Source organism: Neofelis nebulosa, chromosome 3 (genome assembly GCF_028018385.1).
Source record: "Neofelis nebulosa isolate mNeoNeb1 chromosome 3, mNeoNeb1.pri, whole genome shotgun sequence".
In the NCBI taxonomy this organism is placed as follows: Eukaryota; Metazoa; Chordata; class Mammalia; order Carnivora; family Felidae; genus Neofelis; species Neofelis nebulosa.
The window spans coordinates 118,770,081-118,790,557 of record NC_080784.1 but is presented as its reverse complement, the minus strand read 5'-3'; the positions used below and the strand labels follow the sequence as shown (position 1 = coordinate 118,790,557).

Sequence of the window (20,477 nt, the reverse complement as noted above, 5' to 3'; positions counted from 1 at the left end):
TTTGATTTAGGAATTTACAAAAGCAAAGAAATTAATCTAAAAATATCTTAGTCAAAGCCTATCATTCCATCTCTGTAAACATTAGAGGATCATAATAACACTTTACATTTTTTAAAAGCAATCTTTGTGATTTAGCTTTTCCTTCATCAGAGACAGTGGTATACCTTCCATGTAATTAGGTTTCTTCTCCATATAAACCAATTCATTTGTTTTTAAAACCTAAAAGAATGTCACAAATTGTGATCTATTAAGCAAAAAAGAAAAAGAAAGTGGTTTGTGAATTAAAGTTTCTCCTGTTCTTTTTTAATTAAAGATACACTCTTACAGCAGGGGGAGATTCTAGTCACTTCGATTTTACCCAGACTTCAGAAATAAATGATATAAAAGAGGTGAAAACTCAAACTGGTAAGGTTCATTTTATACATACCGCCCATCAAGAATGAAAAAGAAGGGGCGCCTGGGTGGCGCAGTCGGTTAAGCCTCCGACTTCAGCCAGGTCACGATCTCACGGTCCGTGAGTTCGAGCCCCGCGTCAGGCTCTGGGCTGATGGCTCGGAGCCTGGAGCCTGTTTCCGATTCTGTGTCTCCCTCTCTCTTTGACCCTCCCCCGTTCATGCTCTGTCTCTCTCTGTCCCAAAAATAAATAAACGTTGAAAAAAAAAAATTAAAAAAAAAAAAAAAAAAAAAGAATGAAAAAGAAACACCTAAGGTATGAGATCTTTTTAATCTAGAGATACATTAAAGCACTAATGGGCCTAAAAATGATTGTGAATTAAAAACAAACAAAATATCAAGAAATTTTAAGCATGAGAAAATTATGACAACACACTTGGTAAGCAAATACAATAAATCTACAGATTAACAATAAAACATTTTAAATAACTCTCTTGCCTTCCAAGAAAGAACCATACCCAGTCCCTTCAACTTTTTGTATAATTAAAAATAGAATATCGAAAAAAAAAAGAAAAATATACTCTTTTGTTATTTATTTAACAAAAAACTTTTTGGTCCAAAAGAAAATAAAAACTCTAAGAATATTCAGAGAACAATGAAAATAAGAACACTCAAAATTTATAAGAAGACATTAGGTAAATTAGGAAAATTAGGAAAAACATCCCATTTGGAATCAGCACTAAGTTCAAATTCCAGTTTTGGAATTCATATACTGCATCACCTTGGGAAAGGACACTATTTTGTATATTTTCTTCCATAAAATGTAGAAAATCTAAGCTGTTGTAAGGATTAAATAAAGCAATATATTAAAAATCATTTAATAAAAATAAGGGATCATTCTTAAGAAATATTAATTGTCATCCCTCCACTCCCCTAAAACCTTTTCCATGGAATGTAGACAAAGTTATATTCACAGGCAAACCTAGGTTCTTACATGCTTTCATCTCTCAAAAATAAATAAATAAACATGAATTAATAATTCAGAAAATTACTGAACATTCTTACATTAATACTGACAGTTATTTTATGTTTAATGTGTATGACTCTACTGAGAAATCAATGCAGCCAGGCACAGATATACACAATATAAAATGCACTAAAAATAACATGAAAGGGATGTGGATATACATGCACACACATACACATGCATACTTAATCCTAACAGTTTTCTATAAACACATCTATTCTTATGGTAAAGATGGGGCCTCAAATGCATTTGTAATTAATTTCTTTTTTTTATTTATTTTTTATTTATTTTTAATTTTTTTTTAACGTTTATTTATTTTTGAGACAGAGAGAGACAAAGCATGAACGGGAGAGGGGCGGAGAGAGAGGGAGACACAGAATCGAAAGCAGGCTCCAGGCTCTGAGCCATGAGCCCAGAGCCCGACGCGGGGCTCGAACTCACGGACCGCGAGATCGTTACCTGAGCTGAAGTCGGACGCTCAACCGACTGAGCCACCCAGGCGCCCCTGTAATTAATTTCTTATGACAAATGCATTTACCTTTCTTTCTAGTTCTCATAAAGCGTTTTTCACTTCTATTGTGTTTAAATTAAACTTAAATAACCATTTTTTTAAAACATTTGGAACAGAAAGGAAGCAAATACATAAATAAAATTCCTTTATTTCTGAAATGAGACTCACTCAATTCAAGTATATTAACCAAATTATCAATAATTAAAAACAATGCCCAACTTTATGAAGCATTTCTCTTCACAGAAAACAGAAACCTCGGTCAAAGATAAGCACTGATTTCATGTTTCAACATACAGGTTAACCAACACCAAGATAAAGAACATAAAAAGAGAAAACCAAAAATACTCAAAAATAAGATAAGCACCCTGTAGACTCAATATGGGACAAAAATGCCTGTTAGGCAAAAGCAAGATGGCCATATGATTTATTGCACATACTAGAATATTTCTGAGACTCCTAATCAAGAGGAAAAACAGCCAACAGAAATCAATCCTGAGACAACCCATGCAAATGAGGGTTTTAAAGTAGTTGTTACAAATATGTTCAAGGACTTTTAAAAAATATGGTTATGATTCATGAACATGTGGAAATCTCAGTTAAGGAAGAAAAAAAAAGCCTACAAAACTATCAGAACAAAAGAACCAAATGAGGAAGTAAATGAAAAGTCAGATGGGTTTAATAGCAGCATTTGGATATGGCAAAAAAAAAAAAAAATCACAGAAGTAGAAAATAAAACAACAGAAATTATCCTGTCTGAAGAACAATAAGGAATAAGGACTGAAAAGACATAAAGAGAGCTTTAGTGAACTGTGAGATAATAAAAAGTGGTTAAAAATATGTATTAGGAGTCTCAAAAGGAAGGTGAGAGAGAATGGGATGAAAAAAAAATGGCAAATAATTATGCAAATGTGTAAAAACATGAACGTACAGGTCTACAAAGTTCAGTATATTCTAAGCAGGATAAATATAAAAGAAAGGATACTACTTAGTATATCAGAGAAAAATTGCTGAAAATCAAAAATGAGAAAATCTTTAAAATAGTCTGAGAAAAACAACATATACTCTGGGTAACAACACATTAACTGCTGACTTCTCTTCAGAAACAGTGGAGACCAAAAGAAAATGGAACATCTTTGTAAAGATCCCTTTAACTCAAAATTCTATATCCAGTGAAACTACACTTCCAAAAAACAGGTCAGAAAAGACAATATCAGATCAATGAAATGGAGAGAATTCATCACCAGCAGAACTACACTGCAAAAAAATGCTGAAGTCGGGAGCCTGGGTGGCTTAGTTGGTTGAGGTCTTGATTTTGGCTCAGGTCATGATCCCAGGGTTGTGGGACTGAGCCCCGCATTGGGGCTCAGCACAGAGCCTCCTTAAAATTCTCTCCCTCTGTCTCTCTCTCTAAAAATTTTTTAAAAATAATAAGCTATAAAAAAATGCTAAAGCATTCAAGTTGAAGGTAAAGGACACCAAATGGCAACTACAGATCTTCTGTTTCTGTTTTCTGTAATAAAATATATGGGTATGGACAAGGCAAATATGTGGGTAAATGTAAATGAATACGTGTGTGTGCGCGCACGCTTCTCCTAATTTCTTTAAAAAAAATTTTTTTAATGTTTTTATTTATTTTTGACAGAAAGAGAGAGAGAGAGAGAGAGCATGAGCGGGGGAGGAGCAGAGAGAGAGGAAGACACAGAATCCCAAGCAGGCTCCAGGCTCTGAGCTGTCAGCATAGAGCCCCACGTGGGGCTCGAACTCACGGACTGTGAGATCATGACCTGAGCTGAAGTCGGATGCTTAACCGACTGAGCCACCCAGGTGCCCCACTTCTCGTAATTTCTTTAGAAGACATTTTATTATTTAAGACAATACGAAACAAAAGCACAAAGAATGGATGGAGGTTCTGGGAGCAACGGGCTCTCTCCTACAACTGCGGGTGGAAGTGCAAAGTGACACAGCCACTTTGGTAAACAGTGTCACAGGTTCTCATGATATTAAGCATACAATTACCATCTGACCCAGTAACCCTACTCCTAGATATATCCCTAAGAGAAATGAAAACCTATGTTCACACAAGAACTTGTATATAACTGTTCACAGCAACTTTATTTGTATCAGCCCGACTGGAAGGAAACCCAAATTTTCATTCAGTACATCAATAAACTGTGGTGTTATCTATACAACGGAACACTATTCAGCAATCAAATGAAACAAAGCATACTGATTACACACAATATGCAGGAATTTCCAAAGCATTATGCAAAGAATAGATATGTACACATAACAGAAATGTACACACGACTCTAAAGAAACAGAATAGCAGTTGTTGAAAAACTCCAGAATTTTAAGTATAAATATTTTCTCCCTCTAAAATAAGCTACTGTAATGGAAAAATTAGTATTAAAAACTTAGACACGAACCTAACATAGAATATAACAAGATCTTCTTAGTAATCTGTAGAAAAAAATTAAAATGCTGTTGTTATCTGGATTATTTCCACCAGGCTACAACACAAAGGGAGGGTAGCATATCATCAGCTGTGGATTTTTTGTTTTTATTTTTAGATAAAAACCAGTAACATAAATGTAATGCCGTATCTCTTTGCTCATATTATTTAAAAGGAAGAAGATACTGGAAAATGGCCACATGCTTGAAATTTTGTCCAAAGGCGGCAAAAAGAAAAAGGAAAAGGTAAAAAAAAAAAGAGTTTCCAATTCTATGGGATTTAACCAAAGGAAATAATGCACAAAGCTCTCAGTCCAGCACTATAGCTGCTGCTCTCACAGAGCTAAATATGTGCACAACGGGCCTCAAACAAAATCTGTGGGAAGCAAGAACATAACGTTTTTAACGATATCTTGCAAGCATTCACAAGAAACAACAGCTCCATTCCACAACACTCATTATATTTTCTGCATCACAAATAGAGGCTCTAGCTCAGAATTAATAGTTTGAATACTTTCAGTTTACTCAGATCTCTAAAAGATTCTGTTTTCCACACTGGTCTGCACATCCATGCTTCATAGTACACAGTCTGATGAACTTAGTAACCCTCATTTTATTGACCTTTCCTTCTCCATTACCCTTTTCTACTAATTCTACTCTTATCAACACCTGTACTAAAAATATACATTAATATCATGAAAAATAATGGAAATTAACACACAACAAAATAAGAAATACCAAACAAGGTAATTCTACACAGAGGCCTATTTGTATTGTATCAGAAAAACCTCCTGGAAAAGACCTTGGTAGATTTTCTTCCCCCAAAATACAAATATTCATTGCCATTTCACAAGAAACTTTATGACCAGTAAAAGTGAAAATCATTCGGGTGCCTTAAACACAGCAGAAATTCAAATAATGTTTCTAACCTGATCTTAACTGGAAGCATTTAACAGAATGGCTAAAAACTCAGGTTTGGGGTCAGACAGACAGACCTCCAATGAAGTTCCAGCTCCATCATCTAAGAGCTACCCTAGAAAACTTAAAAATGTGCCATGTCCCCAAGAAATCTACTTCGTAATCCTTTAATTTAAACTGTGTTTCCTTCAGCACTATCTTTGAAGACAATTTATTTAGGTCTTTCCACTTTAAAGGAAAGCTGAAAATAATGAATTAAAAAATATTTCCGGGGCACCTGGGTGGCTCGGTCGGTTAAGAGTCTGGCTTGGTTTCTGCTCAGGACGTGATCACACGACATGATCTCAGATTTGTAAGGTTAAACCCCGCATCAGGCTCTGCACTGACAGTGTGGAGCCTGCTTGGAATTCTCTCTCCCTCTCTCTCTTTGCTCCTTCCTCTCATTCTCTCTCAAAATAAATAAACATTTAAAGCAAAAATAAAAATATTTCCTAGAACCAAAATTTATGAGATGGGAAAAATGCTAGGGATCATTTACCGATTAGAGGATAAATTCTGCACCTTTAGAGTTGGGGACAGTAAAGCTTCCAGAGCTTATAAGACTTTCCCAAGGTCAGCTAACTAACACAAGAGAGGATTTTAGAATTTAGGCCTCCCATACCCTTCACCATACCACAAGAGTATCACTGAAACCTAAAAAACACTGGAAGAGGTCAAGGTTTAAAAAAGAAGCAAAATATTCCCAGTGATGTAATTCTATTCTTAATTATAGTACATTTTACTCAATTTGTCCCTGTTCCTCAAACTACCTCTTCCCACACCCCATCCCTACACACCCATGCCTATTGAAGTACCTATTAGTGAAATCAAAGGAATGAAGATCAAAAAAACCATCCTTTTACTGGGACCTCTAATCATAATTAACTCACTGATGCCTACATTATTTAAGAGCAAAGGGTCAGTACTCCCAGAAAGTAACACTGTCCAAGGCCACAGATACATTCAACTACCCCAGTATTTTTCAGAGGAGTGGTGGGATGCAGTGAACAGCACAGGCTCTGGAGACCAACTGGATTCCAGTGGCTCCATGTATGACTTTAGACAAGTTACTAACCAAGAATCCCCCCCTCCCCAGTGCCTCAGTTCCTTAATCTGAAAAAAAGGTAGGGGAGACACTATCACATTTTGCCTGAGCTTATGTAAATAAGCTAAACAGATATTCCAAAAGAAACACTCAGCATAATTACTAAACATGCAGTAGTTGTTACAGAAATGTGAGAGCATTTAGGATGACAGTGGTGATATACCAGCCCCCTTCCGGGCCAATGAGCCCGTGCACAGAAAAGCAAACTGAACTCTATTCTCGCTGGTTCTAAAGGATAACACAAATATTTTCCTTTAAGATTTCTATGCTATTCTCTATTTTTTTCTCCCTAAATAACAGTATTAAATTGTGTTTTAAAAAGTAAGGAAATCAAACACCATGTAAATTTCCTTATTTTTAAGATCATAATTGTATGGACACTAGGTGTCCATTCAGCAAATGAAAATTTGAGTCAAAGAGATTTGGTTTTCACATGTTTATAACTGCCTTGAAAGACATTGAAGAACTATACAGTTTTATATGACTTTTAAATTTCTCTAAAAGTAAGCTGCAATTCTACATATATGAAATACAGATAAATTCTGATACTTCTAAGATCAGTACAGTGCTGGCCTTTGAAAAAGTCCCCAAAAGTCCTCATTTTCAATAATTCCCTTTTTACTCATGTAATTTATTCATCCCAGAATGTATCTAAAACCAATATAATTGTTCTGATTTCAATTTTTGTTTTCTAATTTTTTGTTTTTAAAAACTGCAAAATCACTGCACAAGCAACAGTTTAAAAATAGAACAGACAATTGTTTTCATTTATTTAAAGATCAAACAAAAAAATCTTTAACAGTCTGCAAGTTGAAGTAGCTTGTAGGCCTAAATTACCTCCTATGAGGTTACTTCACCTGACATAAGGTCCTCAGGCATCACTGGCATTCTGAAGAGGTTCAAACATCTGTCTGGTGAGTATGTGAAGCTCTACATTATAGAAGGTGGTTAATTTAACCCAAGGAGAAATTACACATGCCCTCGCATTTCAATTTTCTTAAAAAGCTCTGAACTTGGTTATTTCATAACCAAGCACTATTATCCCTAATGGCCAAGGCATTCTCTAGTAACAATTTAGGAGCCCTGGGAGTCTTATTAACTCTTTCAGGCCATTAAGGTACCATCAAGAGCATTAGAGCCTGGAACCTAATTACAGGGTATTAAAAGGTCTTAGTGCTCTCCAGGTGTTAATGAGCCAGCCAAAGTGACTGATTTTCTACCAGGGAACACAAGAAATTTGTTTTTAAATGTTATTTAGACTTTTCTTTTTGGAGTTTCACCATGGCTATTTCTGTTTCAGAAGAAAAACCTGGAAGATTTAAATAGTAAGATTAAAATTACAGAAATACAGCCAGCAATCACAGTTTCTAACAGAAATACGTTCTCTGATGCAATGGCTAGTTTTAGTTCAGTCATGTCAAAGTTAAAAACTACAAAATATTAGAACAGGTCATTACAGTCTGCACATATGTTCATCTGGATCAAAGAAGTGATTTCGTAATACAACAACCCTAAAACTTCCTTGTAGAATTGTAATAATTCTCCAAAAAATTTTAAAAATATGTATGGAAATAAAGAAGAACATACTGTCAGTAAATTAAACCAGACTTCTTTTTTTCAAAAAAGAAAACATAGGTACTGATCATGTCAAAAAACAGCTTCTTTTTTCTTAAGGTAGTGGAAATTAATGAGGGATTTATTTTTTAAATGTCTAAACAACACTGAAAATGAACAAAAATTTCTTTATAAATTTCTGTATTACACACATCCTCAGAAAACTACTGAATTGATAAAAATTATAGATAGCTATCCCTTCCCCTACATGATTTTAACCTTTCTTCCTATTGATCTAATAAAAATTCCAAGAAGTAAAGACAACAAATATTTACACTTTATTTACAAGTTATATATTTTACAATAAATATTTACACTTTATTTACAAGTTATAAAATCACTTACTCCTTTGTGATAAAATCCCAACTTATACACAGTAATTTTTTTAAGTTATTGCATTAGGTATTTTAAAGTTATTTAAGTAGAAAGTGACCCCAAAAAAGACATTTCTGACATGTATGGACTCAGAATCAATCTCCCAACCACTTCATGTAAAAATTTTTGGAAAATGTACACCAGCCAACAATGAAAACGAAAAAGAAAGAGTACATGAAAGAATCTAAGAAAAAACAGAACTATTAACCCGAAACCCCGTGATGATCGCTGTGCAGCAAGCTATTCTCTTGTGTCCATAATTAATATGATAAAGGAGGTGAATAATAGTATTATTCACATAAACACTATAAATGTTATTTGTTATTTTTCAATTTTCAGACTCAAGAGACAAAATATGAAAAACAGTTAAAGAACAGAATTTAAATATGATAAAATTAGCCACTGTGGAGCTACTATACAGGCCAGAGAAACTGGTCTGAAAAGGACAGAGAAGTAGTGCAGAAACTTCCATGTCCTGGTTTTGTACTGGGCAACCACAATTTATTGTTCAAAAGTAATGAAGTGATAAATAATGCCCAAAGTATAATAATTAGAGCTATTAACATAATTGAAGAAGAAATACAGTAACATAATTTAAAAATGTGTAAGAAATTAAATTCCTAAGTTTTTGAAGCAGCAACTTGAGTCAAAAGGAAAGACAAAATTAAGAAATACAATGCTTGAGTAGAGAAGCCACTGTGCAGGGGAACTAAAAACATACAAGGAAGAAGATACGAGAAGTCAGACTGGTGTGAGAAGTGGGAAGGAGAATTGTACTTTTTATTTTGTATTTTTACATTTCTGAGTTTTTACTTCCAAGCATATGATTATTTTTAAAATTAAAAATGCCATCCAAAACACTGTGTTTGTGATTCTGGAAAGTTAGATGTGGAAGGGACACATAATGAAATGTTTAAATGTTGCTTAATTTATAATTAAATATTGTTAATTTTCAAAGATGTAGAGAGAGAACAGCAACAAACTTGATTATCTGTTAGCTAATATTTATTTAATCATATGGGTCCAAATACACATTTTTATCTTACTGAAATAAAATCACAAGTTGTTATAATAGGTATTTCATCTAATCTAGAAATCAAGAAATTGATTCCTTTATTTGTTTGTAAGGTCTCCTCTCTCCTGCCAAAGGTCAATTTTTAATCTGGAACATATAAAATAAGCCACATGCTTACAATACTTAGGCTCTTACTGAACTACACAGTAGGTACCTTGAGAAGATAAATTATTACAATAGAAGACTATTAAATATCATAATCAAATCATATGAACTGTTGTTTTTTTTGTTTTTTTTTTTTTTTTAATTCCTTCACAAATTTAGGAAGTTTTCCACCCCTGCAATTACGGAGCATCTCTCAGTTCTCATCCCCTCTAATGCCCCACTTTAGTAGGTGGTAATGAAAACACAAACAACAAACACACCAGGCTAAATAATGAAGAAAAAAAAGTAAAATTAAGAATGACTTCTGTCAGGGGCACCTGAGTGGCTCAGTTGGTTGAGCATCCAACTCTTGGTTTTGGATCAGGCCATGATCTCTAGTTCATGGGTTCAAGCACCACATCGGGCTCCATGCTGACCATGTGGAGCCTACTTGGGATTCTCTATGTCCCTTCCCCCGCTTCTCTTTCTCTCTAATAAATAAATAAAACTTAAAAAAAAAAAAGAATGATTTCTGTCAATTAACATTTGCTCAAGCAGCAGGACAACAAAATCTGTCTTTTGTCTGAAATAGTTGAGAGAACAGCTGGATCATGTTTGAGAGATACAACAAGTATAAATAAAAACTCGAGCTTAAATTAAAAATAATTAATTAATAATTATTATGACTCTGCCACATAGAGTCATCTAGTATTCCATGATTTATAATTTAAAAAAGTTCTACTATGATTTCTTCAGCCTTTGTGCCTGTATCTATTTTTTTCTTGGGTCACTATAAAAAGAAGAGAGAAAAGAAAATTCAATACAGATACGTAGAATATATCACAATAAGGTGAAGGCAAAAGGAATTAAGAATAAAACATTTCAAACTCTTAAAACTATAGAATAACTTACTCTACAAAATCTACATATATGATTACTTAAGGTACTACCCAGAGTGAACAATATGCAAATATCCTTAAAGTAAATAATATCCATTTCCCCCCATATTCCTTACTCATTCAGGAAATAAATACAAAACACAATGTCAGCACATCATTTCAGAGCAAAATATGTCAATAATACTCAACAAGTTCTTGTAATTATTCTGGTCTGATGTCACCCAACCTAAATAAGCTTCAGTATTCCTTCCGGTGTGTCTTTTTGTACAAACATACACAAAAAGAATTTAGAAGATGCCAAAGTGCAAAGTCATCTCCATTCAGGAAACAAATAGAATTAAAGTAAAGAAAGAGAACTTTTCATTCTAACCCTTAGCAAACTCAAGAGAAACATGAGGTACTTATTAGCCTTATGTAATCTTGTTTCAGTAATACTGCTAGTTACAAAAACCACGAATTACTACAATCAAGTATTAACTGCTTAGTACGATATTATAGATAGACAATGGACTTTATAATCAGACAGAAATGAGTTCAAATCATAGTTCTACTATGTAATGGATGTGCAAACTTGAGCAAATTATTTAAATCCCTAGAGCACCTTTTAAATTAAGAATAATAATATGTACTAGAACAGGTACAAGTGCTTGGCATATGATGAGAGTTCACAAAGTTAAATCACTTCTGGAACAGAACTGGGCTAAAGAATAGTTTATTCCACCTAACACATAGTTTCATTCAGGCACTCAGCCTCTCCAGTGTATAGGGGGCATCCCTTAGCAGAGATTCATAACTTCAGTGTGTCATATCACCAATCAGTTAGTTACATGATTTGTTTTGACTGGCTGTTGCACCATTATTTTATCAGTTCTCATTTGAGGAGCAGTTAATGCATTAAAGAATGTTTAACAGTGTATTTTGCTTCTCTTACATACATATATATGAGAAATATACTAAAGAAACCCAGGACAAAATAAAAGACAGACAAGAAATATATATAGTTATGAACTAAAGCCTCATATTTTAATTGTAGTTTTAGGTTTTAGTTTTGCCTCTGAGGTTATTTGTACTTCACCTTATCAGATCCTTTCCTTTCTCAATTACACTCAAGAATGGCATAAAATCTCTTGCTGTTCCATGTGCAAGAAAAGGTTTTAAATGCACATAAAATAAGAGAGGTTAACACTTAAGTGTTAATGAGTTCCCATCCATTCAGAAATGGCATATTTTCTAACTGAGGCCTAGAAGAAACCAGGAATGCGGAAAGAATGAAACTGAAAGAAAAAAGGCTAGAAAAATAGGGGGAAAAATAGAGAATAATAACAGTGGCCATATATTCAACACTTGATATGACAGCCAGATGCTTAAGTGAATCATCTCTTACTGTGGACAAGCTCACAAGTAGATATAATTATCTCCCTTAATGGGTGACCAAACTGAAATTCACAAAGGTTAGATAATCTACCCCAAATCACTCAGAAAGTAGCACAGCCAGAACTCAAACTGAGGTGTGTCTGACTCCAAAGAAAGTCCACTCTTTATCATAGCAAGCTATTTCTAGAACTTAAATTTCTAGGACATCAAAATTTTGTCAAAGGACAGTTATCTTTCCATCCATTTTTGCAACACAGGACAAAAACTAGATACAGAAACAGCGTATGTCCTTGATGAACATGCCTTCCTTAGTTTTCTACTTACTCAGATGAACAAGAGAAATTTAAGCAAAAAAAAAGGAAGGAAGAAGGGAGGGAACCTACAGACTGTATTTCTTAGTCTGAGGTACCACCTGTCTATCTAGCCTTTTCTCTTTCTTGTTCTTCCTAGCAATATGACACAACTCAGATACAATCATAATAGATTCTCCTTTACAATCTGTGGATGAAGGGAATAAAAAAATAAAACACATAGATTTAACTTTCAAATATACACATTCTGTTTTACATGAGCCCCCTTTAGATGCTAAGAATTTGAATGACATACTGATTTACTTCTGATTCTGGAAAGTTACAGACTTACCATGAAACTTTGAGGCTTCAGGGTCATTCACATTGATAGCAATTATTTTCCAGTCTGTTTCACCCTGGTCAATAAGAGCCAAAATTCCAAGGATCTTCACACGAATAACCTCTCCACAAGAAAGAACCTTTAAAGAGAAAAGAAATTCAGCATTTTCAAGGCTTTGGAGAAATTTACTCATATATCAGAAAATACATATGAAAGGTTAAAAGCATTACAGAATGAAAATTAATAAAGCTTTAATAATTAAAGATAATACAAAAATAGTCTATAAAGCCTATTATGATATCCCTTTTAAAATTAAGTATCTTGATTCCTTTTTAGAAACTAAAGTTATTTATAAATCTTGAAATTTAATGTACTAGGCCTAGAAACTCCTACTAAACAGAAAATAAACCCATGCATATCATTACATAGTATAAACCTGGATTTTGCTGCTTGGGGATAAAATAGAGAGCTGAGAATCCTCTTAAAATGCTGTTTTGCAAAACACATTTATCAGTTACAAGTGAAAAGTAAATTTTTAACATATTAGAATACAGCCTTAAGATAATGAATGACACTGGAAGAATTAATATGTTAAAAATACAGATAAAACAGGTTTCATAAAATGCCTTAACAAGATTTTAAAGGAAACCAAGAAATTGCATGATGTTGAAGCAGATGTTCCATGCATTAAAGAAAGTTATTTCAGTGGTTCCTTCAAAGTTGCCAATGCTAAGTTTATATGCATGCATCCTTCCTATATCCTGTTGGCCCTACAGAATTTCACTGCAAGCTAAAATTTGAACACATGCTTCAGAACAAATTCCTTCATGATTCAAAATGCAGCTTTACATTTGGAAAGCAAGGTACGCAAAAGAAAGTCACTTTTGTGTCTTGAAATTTGAGAAGGAAAAAAACCCAGATCTGAAACCATAAAGTCAAATAAGTCCTTTCAGAACATTTGCAAAATGAATCTAAAATCTTAATATAAATCTACAGGAATTTGTAATTAGTTACAACCTAATTACACACAACAGATTAGTACGATTTTATAAAGTAAACTGAAATCTCACTTGTAGGGCAATATGCACAATTATATTAACCAGACTCTCATATGTCTACGCTCTATTAAGTACCCATCACTATGTTAAACACTATGTTTCTAAAAAAATCCCTGTTCTCAAAGTTTTCCGATCTTGCTAGGGAGACTTACACACCTCATGCCAGGAGATCCTTTATAAAACAAAAATGTTCAAATTTGAAGTTATCACATAATTACTAGTGTAAGGCTGGCCACACTGGTTAGCTCAGTTATAAATCAGATTATTGATTCTTGACCAAAGGTAATTTTGCCCTCTCGAGACTATCTGACATTGTCTGGAGACAATTTTCGTTGTCAAAAACAGGGAGGTATTACTAGCATCTAATGGGAAGAAGCCAGGGATACTGAACAGGACAGTCCACTGTAACAGAATTATCCATCCAAAATGTCAATGGTGCCAATAGAGGACCCTGCAGAAGCTGTTGGTGGCAGGGGGAATTCTGAGGAATCATATAGTTTTAAAAAGAACCTTGTAGGGGAGGAGTCAAGATGGTGGAGGAGTAGGGATACCAGAATTTCCCTCATCCTTCAAAGGCAATACTATTGAGGTCAGAATACTTGGAATTCCAGGAATCCAGGCTACAAACTGACAGAGGCATCTCCAGGGGTATACGGAGACAGCTTGGTGGGACAGAGCCTTATAGTTTCTGATTTGATTTTTGGTCAATTCTTATTATATATATATATATATATATATATATATATATATATATATATTCTTTTATATATATATATATTCTTTTATATATATATATTCTTTTATATATATATATTCTTTTATATATATATTCTTTTATATATATATATATATTCTTTTATATATATATATTCTTTTATATATATATATATTCTTTTTCTTTTTTTCTCTGTTCTGGTTGTTTGTTTAATCAGGCATTTTTACTCTGTTCTTTTTACACCTTTTCTGTATCTCCTTCTTCTTTATTTTCCTCTTTCTCTTTGTGGATTAAACCTATAGTTTCTTTGATTCTCTGCCTGGTCTTTTTCTCCACTCCTATCATCTCTCTCTGTTCGGGATATGGTTTCTGTTCCCCCCATCCTTCTCATTTCCAAGTTTACTTCAACAAACCAATCAAAGCACACCTGGTGGATGATCCAATCCACCACTACAAGGAGTGAGATAAAGCAGCCAAGACACAGGAACAGAGTGCACGTAACACACTCCAAAAACCCCTTCTGAACTGCCAGGCCCTGAACAGTGTATGACCCCTTTTTAATACAGTAGTACTCACAGGTACAGGACACATAACAAGCTATTAAAACATGTAAAGGACATAAAACTAGCTAAAATGACAAAATCAAAGAATTCTCAAAAGAAATTCCAGGAAGAACTGACAGCCAGAGAATTGCTCAAAACAGATACAATATATCTGATCAAGAATTTATAATAATAGTCGTAAAACTAATAGCTGGGCTTGAAAAAAGCACAAGAGACAGGAGAGAATCTATTGCTGCAGGGATCAAGGACCTAAGAAATAGTCACGATGAATACACAGGGACAGCAAGGATGGGACAAGCAGAGGAAAGAATAGGTGAAATAGAAGATAAAATTATGGAAAATGGGGAAGCTGACAAAAGGAAAGGAAGGAAATTACTAGACCACGAGAAGAGAATTAGAGACCTAAGAGATTCAATGCAATGAAATAATATCCATATTACAGGAGTTCCAGAAGAAGAAGAAGAAAGAGAAAGGGACAGAAGGTTTATTTGAACAAATTATAGCTGATGGGGCGCCTGGGTGGCTCAGTCGGTTAAGCGTCTGACTTTAACTCAGGTCACGATCTCGTGGTCCATGAGTTCGAGCCCTGCGTTGGGCTCTGGGCTGATGGCTCAGAGCCTGGAGCCTGCTTCAGATTCTGTGTCTCCCTCTCTCTCTGCCCCTCCCCCATTCATGCTCTGTCCCTCTCTGTCTCAAAAATAAATAAACGTTAAAAAAAAAAAAAATGAACAAATTATAGCTGAGAACTTCCCTAATCTGGGGAAGGAAACAGGCATCCAAGTCCAGGAGGCACAGAGAACTCCCTTTAAAATCAATAAAAACAGGTCAACACCATGACATATCATAGTGAAACTGGCAAAACAAGGATAAAGAGAGAATTCTGAAAGCAGTTAAGGACAAATGGGCCTTAACCTATAAGCGTAGACACATAAGGGTAGTAGCAGATCTGTCCAACGAAACTTGACAGGCCAGAAAGGAAAGGCAGGGAATGTTCAATGAGCTGAACAGGAAAAATATGCAGCCAAGAATCCTTCATCCAGAGGTGCCTGGGTGGCTCACTCAGTTAAGCATCTGACCTCAGCATAGGTCATGATCTCACAGCTCATGGTTCAAGCCCCACATCGGGCTCTGTGCTGACAGCTCAGAGCCTGGAGCTTGCTTCGGACTCTGTGTCTCCCTCTCTCTCTTTCTGCTCCTCCCCCACTCACACACTGTCTCATTCTCCCTCAAAAATAAATAAAAACATTTTTAAAAATGTTTAAAAAAAGAATCCTTTATCAAGCAAGGCTGTCATTCAGAATAGAAGGAGAGATAAAGGCTTTCCCATACAAACAAAAACTAAAGGAGTTCATGACCACTAAGCCAGCCCTGAAAGTGATCCGAAGGGGTGCCCTGCGAGTGGAAAGCAGCAAAGCAACAAAGACTACAAAGCAGCAGAAACATAATCACAAGCATGAAACCTACAAATAGAATAATGACACTAAATCCATATCTTTCAATAATCACTCTGAATGTAAATGGACTAAATGCTCAATCAAAAGACAGAGGGTATCAGAATGGATAAAAAACCAAGATCCATCTATATGCTGCCTATAAAAGACTCATTTTAGACCTGAGGACACTGCGGATTGAAAGTGAAGGGATGGAAAACCATCTATCATGTTACGGGATGTCAAAAGAAAGCCAGAGTAGCCATACTTATATTAGACAAACTAGATTTCAAAACAAAGACTGTAACAAGAGATGAAGAATTATATTAATTCTATTTAATTATATATTAAATATATAACTATATTATATCATAATTAAGGTGTCTATCCATAAAGAAGAGGATCAATTATAAATGTTTATGCCCCCAATGTGAAAGCACCCAAATATATGAATCCACTAATCACAAACATAAATAAATTTACAGATAACAATACTGTGATTATTGGGGACTATTTACTATATTTGCTCTATTTACGTCAATGGATAGATCATCCAGGCAGAAAATCAGTTAAAAAACAATGGCTCTGAATGACACACTGGAACAGATGGACTTAGCAGATATATTCAGATCTTTTCATCCAAAAGCAGCAGAATACACATTCTTCTCAAGTGCACATGGAACATTCTCCAAAACAGATCACATACTGGGTCACAAAACAGCCCTCAACAAATATAAAAGGACTGAGATCATACCATGCATATTTTCCAATCACAATGCTATGAAACTTGAAATCAACAAAACACAAAATTTGGAAAGCCTCCAAATACACAGAGGTTAAAGAGCATCCTACTAAATAATCAATGGGTCAACCAGGAATTTAAGAAGAACTTAAAAAATATATGGAAGCAAATGAAAATGAAAACACAACAGTCCAAACAAACCCTTTGGGATGCAGCAAAAGAAGTCCTAAGAGGAAAATACATCGCAATCCAGGCCCATCTCAAGAAGCAAGAAAAATCCCCAATACAGAATCTAACCTCACACCTAAGGGAACTAGAAACAGAGCAGCAAAGAAACCCCAAAGCCAGCAGAAGAGAAATAATGATTAGAGCAGAAATAAACAATATAGAATCCAAAAAAACAGTACAACACATCAATGAATCTAAAAGCTGGTTTTCTGAAAGAATAAACAAAACTGATAAACCCCTGGCCAGACTTCTCAAAAAGAAAAGAGAGAGGACCCAAATAGATAAACTCACAAATGAAAGAGGAGAGATCACAACCAATACCACAGAAATACAAACAATTATTAGAGAATACTATGAAAAATTATATGCCAACAAACTGGACAATCTGGAAGAAATGGACAAACTCCTAGATATCCACACATTACCACAACTTAAATGGGAAGAAACAGAAAACTTGAACAGACCCATAACCGGTGAAGAAATCGAATCCATTATCAAAAATTTCCCAACAAAATAAGGGTCCTGCACCAGACAGCTTTCCAGGGGAATTCTACCAGACATTTAAAGCAGAGTTAAATGTCTCTCTCTCGCAAGCTGTTCCAAAAATAGAAACGGAAGGAACACTTCCAGACTCATTCTACGAAGCCAGCATTACCCTGATTCCCAAACTGCACAAAGACCCCACTAAAAAGGAGAATTACAGGCCAATATCTCTGATGAACATGAATATGAAAATTCTCAACAAGATACTAGAAAATCAAATTCAACACTATATTAAAAGAATTATTCACTATGATCAAGTGGGATTCATTCCTGGGCTGCATGGCTGGTTCAATATTCACAAATCAATCAATGTGATACATCACATTAACAGAAGAAAAGGATAAGAACCATATGATCCTGTCAACAGATGCAGAAAAGCATTTGACAAAATACAGCATCCTTTCTCAATAAAACCCTCAAGAAATTTGAGATAGAAGGAACATACCTTAATACCATAAAAGCCATATATGAAAAGGCCCACAGCGAATATCATCCTCAATGGGGAAAAACTGAGAGCTTTCCCTCTGAGATCAGGAGCACAGTAGGGATATCCACTCTCACCACTGTTGTTTAACATAGTGTTGGAAGTTCTAGCATCAGCAATCAGACAACAAAATGAAATAAAAGGCATCCAAACTGGCAAAGAAGTCAAACTTTCACTTTTCATAGATGACATAATACCCTATATGGAAAACCCAAAAGGCTCCACCAAAAACTGCTAGAACTGATACCTGAATTCAGCAAAGTCACATATACAATTGCACAAAGAACCATAAAATACTTAGGAATAAACCTAACCAAAGAGATAAAAGATCCGCACGCTGAAAACTATAGACAGCTTAGTGAAGAAATTGAAGATGACAAAGAAATGGAAAAGCATTCCATGCTCATGGACTAGAATAACAAATACTGTTAAAATGTCGATACCACCCAAAGCAGTCTATACATTCAATGCAATCCCAATCAGAATAGCACCAGCATTCTTCTCAGAGCTAGAACAAACAATCCTAAAATTTGTATGGAACCAAAAAGACCACATGAATAGCTAAAGTAATGTTGAAAAACAAAACCAAAGCTGGAGGCATCACAATCCGAGACTTTAGCCTCTACTACAAAGCTGTAATCATCAAGACAGTGTGGTATCAAGACGGACACATAGAGCAACGTAATAGAATAGAGAACCCAGAATTGGACCCATAAATGTATGGATAACTAATCTTCGACAAAGTAGGAAAGAGTATCCAATGGAAAAAAGACAGTCTCTTTAGTAAATGGTGCTGAGAGAGCTGGACAGCAACACGCAGAAGAATGAACCTGAACCACTTTCTTACACCATACACAAAAACAAACTCAAAATGGATGAAAGACCTAAATGTGAGACAGGAAACCATCAAAATCTTGGAAGAGAAAAAAGGCAACAACCTCTTTGACCTCACCTGCAGCAACTTCTTACTTGACATGTCTCCGAAGGCAAAGGAAATAAAAGCAAAAACTATTAGGACCTCATCAAGATAAAAAGCTTCTGCACTGCAAAGGAAACAATCAACAAAACTAAAAGGTAACCAATGGAATAGGAAAAGATATTTACAAATGACGTATCAGATAAAGGGTTAGTATCCAAAATCTATAAAGAATTTACCAAACTCAACACCAGAAAAACAAATAATCTAGTAAAGAAATGGGCAGAAGACCTGAATAGACGCTTTTCCAAAGAAGACATACATATGGCCAACAGACACATGAAAAAATGCTCAACATCACTCATCATCAGGGAAATACAAATCAAAACCACACTGAGATACCACCCCACACAGGTCAGAATGGTTAAAAGTAACAACTCAGGAAACAACAGATGTTGGCGAGGATGTGGAGAAATGGGAACCCTCTTGCATTGTTGGTGGGAATGGAAACTGGTACAGCCACTTTGGAAAACAGTGTGGATGTTCCTCAAAAAAAAAAAAAAAAAAAATAGAATTACCCTATGACCCAGTAATAGCACTACTTCAAATTTACCCAAAGGATACAGGAGTGCTGATTCATAGGGGCACATGTACCCCAAATGTTTATAGCAGCGCTATCAACAATAGCCAAATTATGAAAAGAGCCCAAATGTCCATCGACTGATGAATGGATAAGGAAGATGTGGTTTTATATATACAATGGAATACTACTCGGCAATGAGAAAGAATGAAATCTTGCCATTCACAACAATGTGGATGGAACTGGAGGGTATTATGTTAAGTGAAATAAGTCAATCAGAGAAAAGACAGATAGCATATGTTTTCACTCTTATGTGGGATTTGAGAAACAACAGAAAACCATGGGGGAAGGGAAGGGGAAAAAATAATTTCAAACAGAGAGGAAGGCAAACCATAAATGACTCTTAAATACAGAGAACTGAGGGTTGATGGGGGGTGTGTAAGGGGGAAGGGGAAAATGGGTGATGGACACTGAGAAGGGCACTTGTTGGGATGAGCACTGGGTGTTGTATATAAATGATGAATCACAGGAATCTACCCCCAAAACCAAGAGCACAATATATACACTGTATGTTAGCTAACTTGGCAATAAATTCTCTTGAAAGAAAGAAAGAAAGAAAGAAAGAAAGAAAGAAAGAAAGAAAGAAAGAAAGAAAGAAAGAAAGAAAGAAAGAAAGAAAGAGAAAGAAAGAAAATAAAAGAAGCTTGATTGATTAGGAAAAAA

General features: G+C 35.0%; 1 protein-coding gene across 2 annotated transcripts in view; it reads right to left on the bottom strand.

The window, feature by feature from the left end:
- Positions 1–20,477, bottom strand: part of PPA2 (inorganic pyrophosphatase 2) — a 91,976-nt gene that overhangs the window by 35,154 nt on the left and 36,345 nt on the right. For both annotated transcript variants that reach the window (XM_058721757.1, XM_058721756.1), the window contains one exon: positions 12,508–12,634. In XM_058721757.1, coding sequence (XP_058577740.1) covers positions 12,508–12,634 — 127 coding nt within the window. The remainder of the gene's footprint in view (positions 1–12,507; positions 12,635–20,477) is intronic.